This window comes from Elaeis guineensis, chromosome 1 (assembly GCF_000442705.2).
Source record: "Elaeis guineensis isolate ETL-2024a chromosome 1, EG11, whole genome shotgun sequence".
Taxonomy (NCBI): Eukaryota; Viridiplantae; Streptophyta; class Magnoliopsida; order Arecales; family Arecaceae; genus Elaeis; species Elaeis guineensis.
In genome coordinates, this window is record NC_025993.2 from 10293859 (window position 1) to 10307523 (window position 13665).

General features: G+C 36.2%; 1 protein-coding gene across 1 annotated transcript; it reads right to left on the reverse strand.

Annotated features, from left to right (window-relative positions):
• Positions 1 to 6938: 6938 nt before the first annotated feature.
• On the reverse strand, positions 6939 to 10329 carry LOC105037940 (subtilisin-like protease SBT3.9). Its single transcript, XM_010913575.3, has 3 exons — positions 9995 to 10329; positions 9799 to 9896; positions 6939 to 7267 (listed from the first exon to the last, which is right to left on the reverse strand). Exons 1-3 carry the CDS (start codon positions 10225 to 10227, stop codon positions 7170 to 7172), a joined length of 429 nt encoding a protein of 142 aa, XP_010911877.2. The 5' UTR covers positions 10228 to 10329; the 3' UTR covers positions 6939 to 7169.
• Positions 10330 to 13665: the final 3336 nt, after the last annotated feature.

Genomic DNA, 13665 nt, shown 5'->3' on the forward strand with positions numbered 1-13665 from the left:
GGTGTAAATAGATCTACAAAAGGAAGATAGGTACTGATGGTAAGGTAGAGACTTATAAAACTAGGCTTGTGGCTAAAGATTATAGTCAGTGTGAAGGCATTGACTATCAAAAAAATTTTTTGCCCATAGCTATGCTGAAATCCATTCGTACTCTGCTTGCTGTTGCAGCTTATTACGATTATGAAATTTGACAGATGGATGTGAAAATTGCTTTCTTGAATATATATCTTGAAGAAGATATCTATATAGAGCAACCTATGGGTTTTACGTTTGGTGATAGTGATCACAGAGTCTGCAAGCTGCAAACATCCATATACAAATTAAAATAGGATTCTCGGAGTTGGAACCATCATTTTGATGAGGCAATCAAATCATTTATTTTATTAAAAATAAAGAGGAACTTTGTGTATACAAAAGGGTTAGTGGGAGCATGATCACCTTCCTCATATTATACATGGATGATATTCTCCTTATTGGGAACGACATTCCCATGCTGACCATGGTCAAAAGATGGTTGTCCAAAGAATTCTCCATGAAAGACTTAGGGGAAGCATCCTATATTCTTGAAATAAAGGTCTATAGGGATAGACTTAAATGAATGCTTAACCTATCACAAAAGCTGTACATAGAGAACATCCTTAAGTAGTTAAGAAGGACTAAGGATCTATTCTTGGTCTTTGAAGGTGATTCTGAGTTACGATTCGAGGGTGTATTCTTGTTCGATTTACTAGAAGGGCTCTAAGTAATCGATCAACGAAGGCTGAGTGTGTTATAGATGTGTAGGATGAATTTTGATTTTAATATTAGTTGTAGAACTGGATGTTATGCCATGACACAGTATTGCAAAGACAATGACATCATAGCCCTTGCTAAGGAGCCAAGATTTCACTAGAAGTCCAAACACATAGAGCACCGATATATGCGACTATCTTATATCGAGGTGCGAAGAGTAGACTCTGCGGATAACGTGGCAGACCCACTGACTAAGCAGCTGAGCCAATCGAAAATGAAAGTCTATCTTGAAAAGATGGGACTTAGATTTATGACCAATTGACTTTAGTCCAAATGGAAGATTGTTAGATATATGTCCTAGAAGCCAATATGGCAGACACATTATAATTAATCTAGAGTATAATTTTATACTTAATATATTGATATGATCAATAAAAAGATAATTTTTTTTCATTCAGGTGTAATGTGTCCTTGAATCGTCCATGAAATTAGTTTTGATACATACTCTCAAGGTATTGAAAATTAGAGACGTGTATTTAATTCCTAAAGGCTCCCGATCATAGGATCATTATGAGGACGATGACAGATCCGGATAGACTAGCATACAAATCACTTTCTTCGGGATAGATGGGTCTCTAATCTACTGTCTAAAGACACAAGATGATGAGTATGGATGGTTGTTAGGGAACAACTAGCACTGAGCGTGACCATACGAGAGATCACTTGAATTTCTATTCAATCGTCAGTGATTGTCTCGATGCTGTAATTGTGTGACTGATCTTTTGACTTGAGATAGTACTATTGCTCGCAGTGAGGCTGTTGGAGTTTGATTGACACATAAACATAAGTCTCAATGAGCCCTTGTAATAGATATTGGCGACAGTTGGTCCACTGTAGGAGTAGGATGCGCATCAAGATAGGATCTATCAACTTTGATAGAGAGGAGTAGTCCTATAAGATTTGAGAAGCTAGGTCCATGAATCTGTGGCCACAGTAGAGTAATTGATGAAAAAAATTTTCATAGACATCACATCTGGATTTAAGCTAATCAAATTTATCATATGACTGATGTTGAGATTTGACGATTTATTCATGATCTGTCATCTAGTCAGGACTCACGATAGAGGGACTAAATCACACGTTAACTATACCTAGAGATTTATTTTAGTTCTACTAGATTACCACTACATACTGCTAGGTGTCACTGGTGGATTATGAGAGCTCACTAAGATTGTTCCAAATCAACAATCCTTGCTGAGTTAGAGTGAAATTGTTCCAACCATTGAAAAAAGTTTCAATGATATAATGATAGAGATCATTGTATATCTCACTAGCAGATAGAATTGAACCTATGGGATCACACAACAAAGAGATTAGACCTGAAATAAAAAATTGAGCTTATGAAGTGTCAATTAGGTTTAGAGTAATCCATTGGGTCCATGGTAACCTTGCTAGCATATGGTTGGACCCAATTTCTCTTTCCGTTGGGATTACTTATTTGATAAGTTAATTCTAACTTAATTACCTGCTAATTATCTACATAAATAAGATTCATGAGACTCCAATTGTTGGGTGTCTAAGGTTATGGATCACATAAATTAAGGGTGCAAGTCCCTTATGAATCTTCTTGATAATTATTATGGGGCACCATTTTAAATTATTCAATTTGGATGTGTCCATTGATTAAAGGGCCTTTAGTTCTCATATGGGGTGTCTCTTGGATGCAAAAGAGGGTGTCTGATTATGGGTGCAAGGGCTCCAATAGTTGGCGCCTAATGGGCTTCCTAATGTAAGTTAGATAACTTAAGTTAATAGAAATCCTAATGCAAGTAGGACTTATATTATATGATTAAATAGAATTCAATCTTTGTGCCTTTAAAAGAGGACCTCCCCTAAGGTTCTAAGACCATCCAAGCCTCCCCTCTCCACGCCCAAAAAGCTCCCCACACCCCTCTTCCTTCTCCCTTTCTCTTCTTCTCCCTTGGGCATTCCATACACGCCCCATACTTGGGATGCGTGTCCCAAGTGTTGCACACACCTAAGGTGTTGGGCGGCCCTTTATCTACTGGTTGTTGGTCTCTTGTAGCACTACAAGGCAAGGAGAAAGGCTAGAGAGGAAGAGAAGATAAGGATCAAGGAGAAAGATAAAACGTTGATCGCGATCCCGGCTTCATTCAGATTCAGCAGGCTAAATTTTGAAGAATCAAAATTTAGATCTTAGAGGGCTATTCCAGACTGATTCCGAGTGGATACGCAAGGCCGAACACTTGTGCGGCTAACAAAGAGCCTCGTCTCTTCCAGATCCAGATTTGAAGAAAGAGATTGCGAAAAAGGTATGTGATTTGATCACAATTTAAATTTTAGTATATATCAATTTCAGCATATGAAATAGATCTATATGATTTTATGTCTTTATGCATGCAAAATTCAGATTAAAATTATTTTAATCTTATTCTCCGCTGCGGTGTTTAGAAAATTAAATTTTGAAACACATATGCATATTTCGAACTCCAAATTCCAACAGAAGACAATGGCTAAAGAGATTGCAGCTCTAGAACAGAACAATATGTGGATGCTTGAGCCTTTATCATGAGGCAAGGGTGCCATTGGCTCCAAGTGGTTGTACAAGATAAAGTACAAACTAGATGATAGTATTGAGCGTTATAAGGCCCAGCTCTTTGCAAAGGGGTACACGCAGATCGAGGTGTAGACTTTCATGAGACATTTGCATCGGTCGCCAAGTTGAACATTGTGTATTGTTTGTTGATAGTAGTGGCAATTCGCAATTGGAAGTTGCACCAGTTGGATGTTAATAATACCTTTCTTCATGCAAATCTTAAGAAAGAAGTCTGCATAAAGATTCCACAGGGTGTTTGCTAGATCGGGGGAGACTAGAGTGTGCTGGCTATGTAAGTCTCTGTATGAGCTATGGCAAGCATCTCATAATTGGTACCAAAAGTTCACTGCCTCCTTGATCCAGATTGATTTTCGCCAATCAAAAGTAGATTATTCTCTATTCACATTTTGTCATAGCACTTCTTTTGTTGCAGCTCTCATATATGTCAATGATGTAATTGTGACCGGTAATGCTCCTGATAAGATTATTTTTCTTAAACGCTATCTTGATGATAAATTTTGTATTAAAGATCTGGGCAGTCTAACATACTTTTTAGGGATCGAGGTGGCATGATCCCCTTCTGACATTGTTCTCAGTCAGCAGAAGTATAACCTTGACATTCTGGAGGAGTGTGGGATGCTAGATTCTAGGCGATGTTCTTTCCCTATGGAATAACATCATCATCTTTCTGGTGAATCTAGTCCTTTGTGCATAGATCCAAGGCAATATAGACGACTAGTGGGCCTACTATTGTACTTGACCATCATGTGCCCCGATATCAGCTATGTAGTGCACATACTCACTCAGTTCATACATGAGCCCTACTAGTCACATCTGGATGCTACCATGCGAGTCTTGTAATATCTTTAGTCAGCCTCAAGATAGGATATTTTTCTTCCGTCGACTAGCAATCTTTTCCTTCGAGCTTATTGTGATGCTGATTGGGGTGGCCGCCAAATGACCCACCGCTCCACCCCTGGATATATTATTTACTTAGATGATGCACCCATCTGTTGGCAATCCTAGAAACAGATAGTTATTTTTAGGTCATCTGCTGAAGTTGAGTATTGTGCCATGGCTAACATTACTAGTGAGTTGATTTGACTTTGACAGCTACTCTATGATCTACTTGTCTTATATCATGGTTCAGCTATATTGTATTGTGACAACCAAGCTGCACTGCATATTGCTGCTAACCCTGTCTTCCATGAGCGAATGAAGCACATTGAGATTGACTACCACTTTATTCGAAAATGTATTCAATCCAAGGAGCTGATCACACGTCATGTATCTTCTTCACTACAGCTTGCTAATATTTTCACTAAGGCTTTGAGGTAAGAACGTTTTCACTTCTTACTTGACAAGTTGGGCATTTCGAATCTTCATACACCAACTTGAGGGGGAATCTTGAGCTGCATATATATTTTTGGTTACTTAATATTTGTATTTATCTAATTTTCATATATCCTCTGGTTTTCTAGTTTTTTAACCTAACATATCTTTTGTGATAGCCATAACTCACCCATATCTTTTGTGATAGTGATATCTTATCCATATTTTCGATAATAGACATATTTCACTCATACCTTTTATAATAATCTGTAACCATGTATATACATAGACTCAATAAAAGCGACACTTTTCATATGGCAATAAGCTTTTCATGTGGAAGGATAATGGGACAACTAAAGCATGTAAACTTAGTATTTAAACAGCGCTAAGTTCTTAGTATTTGGCTTTAGTGTTTGCTGAGAAAGGGCATATCTAATGAGAAAAATTTATTCTCTGGTAGGTCGATAAACTAGGAATGGGTTTCATATAGTTTAAAATCATTCTTTTCATAATATAATCATAGGTCCAAAGGGTTTCCTAAAGCATATCTTTTTCTGCTTTAAAATTTCCAAGTGAATGCTTGGGATATATTTTGGCTACCCCCAGTTCACTAGTCTCATGAATGCATAAATCCTTCCTTGACCAACTTTTTTTTTTTGGTAACATCCCTGAGTATGTCTTCACAAACTAGTGATCATGACATATTTGAGCCAAATGTTATATCTACCCGAACCATCTATGTGAAGACTTGGTCCTCCTTTGATCATTTTTCTGTGAGTTACCTGAAGATCTTTCCACATGACAGGAGGGACATGTACTATAGAATGTTTGAACATCAGTGATACTGACCCCTAAAGATCATACACAACTTGCTACAATGGTACATGCAATAGAACTCTTGCCTGAGGTCATTTGATGAAGATGAAAAAGATCGATAGACAATTTTTTCTAATGATCTTATGATAAATGGCAAGGAAGCCAACCGTGTCTTTTTCCGGATGATGTTCATCAGCATGAGAATTCAAGAGGCTTCATCTTAGATTTCTTCGGCTAAGAAAAAACTTCCTAGCCAAACAATTGAGAGGCAATTTAGATGATTGTAACAATTCAGGACTTCACCCAAAAAGATTAGTCGAAAGGTATTATTTAGATTCTCTAGTTTGTATAAGTACTCAAGATCTTTTCAATAAATAATCGATGTGGACTAAATATATATCTGTATGGATCTGCATAATGCCAATGTGAACAATCTCCAAACTAACTTTATGATGGCAAAGATGGAAGGAATGTGACCGGATAAATAAGTTCATACCAGTGTTTCTGCAGTGGCTTGGCCTTTAGTTGGAGAACTTGCGGGTCCCGTCCTTGGATGCTCTGCTTCTCTGTGATGGTGTTTTGCTGGGAGCTGCTTGCTCTTATTACAAAGGACGGCATTTTGAAGAACTGATGATGCCTTTGTTTCTTAATCAAATCAGATGAGACCAATGACATTTTATGCAACACATTTTGTTAGCAAAGGGAGAAGGGCATACCAGCTCAAGTCAGTAACAAGATCATGGCTGGACGGATGACTTGACCGCTTGATCTTATTAATCTTTTTTTTCCTGAAATTTTTCTTTATAATTAAGAGTTTAATTGGCATATGTTTTCAGGTCTGAATCCTTTAAATAGTAACATAGATTAAACAAGCTAGAAATCGAGCTTTAATGCAAGCTTGCTTGGTTGAAGTATGAATTAAATTCTAACTTGAGTAAAGATTTACAAGTCACTCAGTCAGGCTCATGTTCAGTTAACTTGAAATTAGGCTCAAACTGATCTCCAAATAGTAGTAAACAAACCAAACTCAAACAAGCATTTCAAGCTCGAAGTTAGTTTCAAACCGAGCTCGACCAACCTAGGCTCGATCAAGCTCGTTTCATTTGCACCCCTAAGCACCTCCAACGTGTTCGCAGAAAAGTCTCTAACAATTATCTGTGCTATATCTTACCCTCGGCCTAATGCTACTCTTTGCGTGCTCGACTATCAAGGACACACAACACCTAGGGAATCTGATTGCAAGAAGAACTGGCTTGCAAGTTCCATGGGCAGCATGAAACCATAGCCCGTAATAAAATGTCGGTATATTGTGGTAACTTATAACAGAGAATTTTTAGACCTGTGAGGTGCAAAAATGCAAATGCATTGCTTTGTACTTGGGCCTGCAGAAAAGTTTGCAATCCAGCAATTTCTTTCAGATAAAACTTTGGATTGGTGCAGATTCAATTCAAAATCAAAATTATATTCATATATCATAAGTTCCATATATCAAACCAGAAACCACATCCCACGCAGCAATTGGAAAGTACTGATGATATCCATTGCTTAGTAACAAGTCACCTCTATGGATTTTACATCCTTATTTTAAGGTTTCCAAAGCCATCTTATTTATGCACAGCACGGAGAAACACTTCAGATTTCGATGAGAGAGGCTTGTCTCTGCAACAGGGATTCACAGGATGCCCATGGTGCGGGCGGCGCCTCGTGTTCCCCCAGGTCCAAAGAGAGTATAGGTCTGACTAGGAACAACCTGAAGAACTCCCGGTTGCTCTGCACAACCAAAATAAATTTGAAAAAAAGATGATCAGATGATTCAGGGAAGGGAGCTCCCAAAAGGTACCAAGCAAATTTACCAATAAGAGCACCACTAAAGTCAGATGAAAACCACAAGAAAGCAGCCTTAAGATTCCATAATCTTAATCTGGCATTGATGCATTTCTAGCGCACAAAAGTTGCACAGTAGTGCAAACTTTTCCATTAGAGCAACATTGACAGCGTGTACAGTGCATGCACAAACTGCCAGTAAATGCACTCATAGAAAAGTTAAATTTCACTTGTCCAACTTTTATAATTGAGATTTCGGTCTTATGGCAGCTGGTGCTCTTAAATCAAATAAAAGTATGACAGCTTTAAACCAATCAATTAACATAGAATGGTTTTCATCAAAAAAAGAATTGGCATGGAATAGTATATTATTGGAAAGAAAATAAAAAAAGAAAAATTCTCATTTCTTATAGTAAAGTATATAAAATATAGAATCACAACTTGAAAACACCAAGATTATGTGAAACACCTGGTAGCTTACACTTACATAAAAGCTGGGAAAAACAGATAGATCTCTGAGAAGAATCACTTCTATCTCTTTATAGCATGTTTTCCTTCACTTCAATGACCGTCTCTTCTTAAAGATTGTCCTATAACTAGGACCAGGGACACCTTATTTTACAACTTCCGATTAAGAGCCATATCATCTGTACTAACAGTATGACTTTTGACTATGAGGCATAGCTTAACTTTCGATGCACAACAACTCAAACTGTGAGATATCCACAGCTTACAAAAAGTATTCAGCTTTTAGGTAGATAGCTTTAAATTATTACTAGGGAATTGGACTTCCAATGTAAATCTTGCCAATAGCACAATCTCTTAAAGACCACCCCACTGTTCAAGACCACCCCACTGCTTAACTAGAACAGGGGCTTTTAAGTTACATACAACATGGGATAATTTATGTCGCACAAATACAGAAACAAAAGGAACTTACATTTTCTTCTGTAATTTACAACATTTAAGCAGTATTGCCATAGCATCATTGTGTATGATACATACCAATACTTGTTAGCACACCAACTGTTTAAAAACATATAGAACTGTTGTACCAAAAAAAACATACAGAACTACGTTAAATGAATTTTGGTATGTAATCAAGGGCATGTGCATCTACAAATTAAATGAAATCCTTTCAATATCCTAGAATATCTTCTTAAGGAACTATGTCTAATTGTAAGAGCGAAGTCCATGTTTTAAGTGATGTATATAGGCAATGTTAGGTAAACCAAAGGATCTGAGTAACTTATCATTTGAACCAGCCCCCAAACTGTTTTCTTTATTTGAGAATGTTGGAAAACTTGCTTTGCCCAAAACCCTTCCAAGCACACTTAAACTAGTAGATCGGTCAGAAAACCCCATAAACTGCAGAATGCTCAATAAGCCTAGCATGGGTTTGGGAGCCTAGGTTTTCATTTTTTAAGACACATTCATATCAGATATATATCTTGTATAAAAAAACTAGAAATGATAGGGGTCCTGCTGAAGGCCAAGTAAAGACGTATCAAACATAAATGAGATCAAACATGGAAGACAGGGAAGATGACTAGTCACTAGTAACAGTCCTCAAGAATCAAGATAAGCCTAAAAAAGATTAACACAAAACCCCTACAAGCAATGAAAGAAAGAATCCTGGAAAAAAAAAATAGTCGAGATAGAAATATGTAATTGGTGATAAGAATTTGACAAAAACAAATATTGGATTCCTCCTCTGAAATAAAACAGAAGTAACAAGGAAAGATCCATGGTGGTAAAAGCACCTTGTAAACACGAGATCTAATGATGAATGATCCAAGACATCAAGACAAAACTCGTTAAGTAACACAAGTAGGGATGTTGTTAATAGCTGTAAGCGAAACAAGACAAATGGAAGAAATGAGAAAGGTATTAACTTGGATGAACTAGAGAAGTCTACCAAGCTTTCCAGGTCTGCTCTCAAGCCAAAGAACTGGAATCAAAGAGATGCTGTAGTCTCCCTTCAACAACAGTATGAGGTAAGAGACAAACAAGGAGATTCCAAGCTCTAAAAAAAATAGCACTATCAGTGCTTGTCACACAAATCAGATCCACATGGCCTAAACCAACACGCAGGACATTTTGAAAACCTTGCCATAAACATGATGCTCAACTTTTCATCTATGGGCAATCCAGTTCAGCACCACAAATGATTGGATAGATTCCCACAACAGCATATCAAAAAACAAAAGGAAAAAAATTGACCTTTACGTTAGGTTAGTAATTGTAAAAGAAATTATGCGTCAATTTAAAACTTATGAAGCTGCCTTTAGTAATTGGATGACTTTACTCATAAGCGCTAGAATTGGCCAGCTACTCATCATTTAAGCAATAGATCGTTCGACGGGCGTAATAGAAGAGCAATAATCCATCAAAATCTCAGCTTTAACAAAATTAACAAAGATTCAACACCAACCGTGCAAAAGGAAAACACGGATGAAAGATAGAAGAGAACTCACTCGACAATTCCTCGACTTGCTTCGGAGTGAGCTTGGCGGAGAACCCGCTGGCAGCGTGCGTGTAATGGTAGATCACCGCATCCTTCGCCTTCTCCTCACTAAGGATCCCGACAAAAACATGAAGAATATCTTAACACCGCGAATCCGAAACCCTAACCCTAGAAATCGAAAGAGACAGAAGGGCACGAATCAAAACCTGCCGACGACCGAAGCGAGAGTCCGAATGTGGAAGGCCTCGGCCTCCTCGGTCTCCGGTCGGTCAACGTAGACGATATGGACAGCGGCATCGCCGCCCACCTCCTCCGGGACCTCGCCGGCGGCCTGGTCGGGGATCTTCGTGGGTTCCTCCGCCATCAAAACCGAGACCAACAGAAAGAAGACGAATGCGGGAAGCAAGAAGACGATGCGGATCGACGGAGTTTTCATCATGGCTTTTATCGCAGGAGTTTCCTCGATTTTATAGAGGCTCTCTTCGTCGCTAAGGAAAAGAGATCGGAGATGGATTGCGATATAGTCACCTTCCGGTGAGATATGGTGGGTCCCCCGAGCCGTCCCATATAACAATTTGAGTAGGTCGGCGATCCGTTGGCGGATCGGGTTGAAACGGGTTTGGATCCAAAAAAAACCCTTATCACCCGAACCCAATCTATTTATAATATAAACTCATGCCCAATCTTTATTTTATATATATACCCGAAACTCACCATCCCATTAATATTTTTGCTCATCAATTATATATATAAATGAAAAGTTAAGCAACACATTGCATGCAAACATCACAAAAAAATTATATTTAACTTGCAAGTCATCATCTACCATAAAAAAGAAAAAAAATTGTCGCCGCCAAAATTCAAACAGAAGAGTTTGAGCAAGCTTTGAACTGAAGATGTTGGACGAGCTCCAAATGAAAAAGATCAAACGAGCTGACAAGTGGTGAGTGGTGGACTATGACCATGCTCAGATGTAGAAATATGCTGGAGTCATACTTGGCATCCATAGAAAAATAATACTTGCCAGAGTTTATTTGGTGGGGATCCTTTGATATCTAAGACAAGGATTTCGGGGTATAGCAGAGATTTGAGAAATCAAGAGTGCAAGGGTGTTAGAATTAGTGCGCATATCTGGAAGTGCTCATATGTTCTTTACATAAAATGAGGTTGATGTCGATTACCAAGGAAAATAAATAGTCATGCATTTTAACCGCTTGGTGCACAATGACTACCTACGCACATGGCGGATCTTAGCTGCTTAAATTATACAGTAACAACTTCATGTATGGGATAAATTATAACTGTCTCATAGCATGCCTTATAAGTGCGCAAGATTATAACCATCGGTTTAATAGGCTTTAACCACTTTAAATGTGCTTTAAATCTGAGATGCTAGTGCATTGCTGCCGGTTGGTCAATTTACTCAGATCAATATGACAGTTCAAGTTGGCAACTCAGACCGATGCTAAGGTCGGCAGCTTGATCAATTGCTAAGGTTAATAGCCAACAATTATATACCAAATCAACATAAACAAAAAGAAAAAATGAACTGACTCAAGTTGCAATAACAAGAATTAAAGATACAAGAATTTGTTTTGTGGATGATAGCTCCACAACTCCATGCTAGTTATATTACTATCTTAAATACGCTTTGAAAATTTGACATATTTCTGATATATTTTGGTTTAGGCAACCCACCAAGGTTGGGAACTAAATCCAAAACTACCCAATTATAAATAGATTGGTTTTGAGTTAATCCGTTTCCTACCCAAACAAAAAAAATGGCCAACATAAATCTGCTTATTTTGAATAGATCCATATAGGTTGGTCAGTTTGGATCAGATTTTGCCACCCCTAATTTGAGCTACCTTTCATCCACCACTACACATACAACATATTTACAATATATTATGACCTTTACCTTATATTTGGTTGGGATCATGAGAGAATAGCTAGATGAGCTTGAAAGAATAAATGACTTTTATCCACTATTTGGTTTAAAAAGTTATAAAAAAGATGGATGGAAAAGAAAGATTATTCATCCATCCTGATCCACTAATTTACATCCTTTCAAATTTGAATGATGCAAAGAATGATGGACATGCATTGATAGATGAATTTTTATATTGATAAAATTAGGATTGAGTACGGATCGGATTCGATCGGGTTGAGAAAAATATTTCATCCGACTGAATCCAATCGGATTGAAGAATATTCAATCCGCTGCTGACCATTTATCATATATAAACCATTTGAAACTAAAGTGAACGGTTTATAGCGAATTCGGATGGATTGTGTTAGTTTGGACTTCAATATTGACCTAATATTGATTTTAAGGTCAATATTGATCCACTTAAGCTTTTTTCTTTTTATCAATATAACGCAAAAAAGACCTAAATCTTTAGAATGAAGTCTAAACGAAGTATTGAAGTCTAAATGATGCCATCCTAAAATGAAAGTAAGTTTATGAAATATTAAATCGGTTGGATTTAGTTTTATATGGATTAAAAGTGTAGGAACCGAATCCAATTGTAAAAAATTGATTTTTCATAAATCCCAACCCGATTCCACTTTTAACTGATTGAAATCGATGTTTATTGGGTTGAATTGGGTGGGTTTTTTCAGATTTCGGTTATTTACTCAGCCCTAAATAAAATTATCCCTTATTAATTTTTTAACAAAAATATAATATTTTTTTACTTTTTTATTCATATTATTTATATATAAATTTTTATATATACTATTAATCATATACTATTAAAATTTATCACTAATTATGTTAATTTTAATACATAATTTTGATAATCATAATTAAATAATTAGAATTATCTTCTATTTTTTATTTTTATTTATTATTTTTAATTAATATTTATATAATATCAATTAACTCTTTATATTAAATTATTATTTAATTAGTTATTTATATAATTAATATATATTAATTAATATTTAATTTATTAAATTATTTATTAAATTAAATTAAATATTTATATAATTTTTTATATAATTATAGATTATAATGATTATAAATTTATATATTGTTACTTTTTTAATATAAATAAATATTATAAGTTGATAATAATAATATTTTTATCAAAGGATAGTCTAATAAAAATATTATATAAATATCATTCATCCTCCATTTCATTCCTCCTATATTAAATAGAGAAGAAAATTATTTCTATCCATCTGTCCCTTCCTTATTCATCTTTCTTCCTCCATCCATCCTTCGTATTCAACAGAGATTTTGGGTGGTCATTCCCACAAGTGCAGGAGGGTATAGGGTGGGGTGTCACAATTGATGGGTTAGTGCACTGCATATTTATTCATTCTTTTGCGCAACTTTAGAGCAAGATTTAGAAATATAAAAGACAACTACTACTATACAAAGTTAAATGAAACAAACATGTGCAATAAATAAAATTTGATAATTTCTATTTTACTTTTAAATATTAAATTTAATTACAGATAGGTTGTTGATCAAGTACATTGATTTACCAAAACCTTGCTGGAGGGTGATTAGTGACAAATCAAGAAGCAAAAGGAAGCTCCATGATGATGACATCTTAATTCATTTTGTATGTGTGTGTGTATGATTGCACATAGGATTCTATTCATCTAGCTATGAGAATCAAAAGCTTGCTTGAGGATGAATATATGACAAATCAAGAAGCAACAGGAAGCTCCATGATGATGGCATCTTAATATTCATTTTGTATCTATGTGCCTCTGAATGCGCATAGGATTTTATTCATCTAGCTACAAGGATCGATACAAAATCGATCAAGGTATGCATATATTCCTTTTGAACAATGCTAACTGATATCGAGCAAAATCGTCATATAAATTTACTAAATATACATGCTTTTTTCCCTAA

Bases quoted from the DNA above. Each gene is read 5' to 3' on its own strand.
- LOC105037940 (XM_010913575.3), bottom strand. From the start codon at position 10,227: ATGATGAAAACTCCGTCGATCCGCATCGTCTTCTTGCTTCCCGCATTC. The intron at 9,897-9,994 runs GTTTTGATTCGT...CGGGATCCTTAG, and splicing joins CTCGCTTCGGTCGTCGGCAG to TGAGGAGAAGGCGAAGGATG. The intron at 7,268-9,798 runs GTGAGTTCTCTT...TTGGTTGTGCAG, and splicing joins GCAAGTCGAGGAATTGTCGA to AGCAACCGGGAGTTCTTCAG.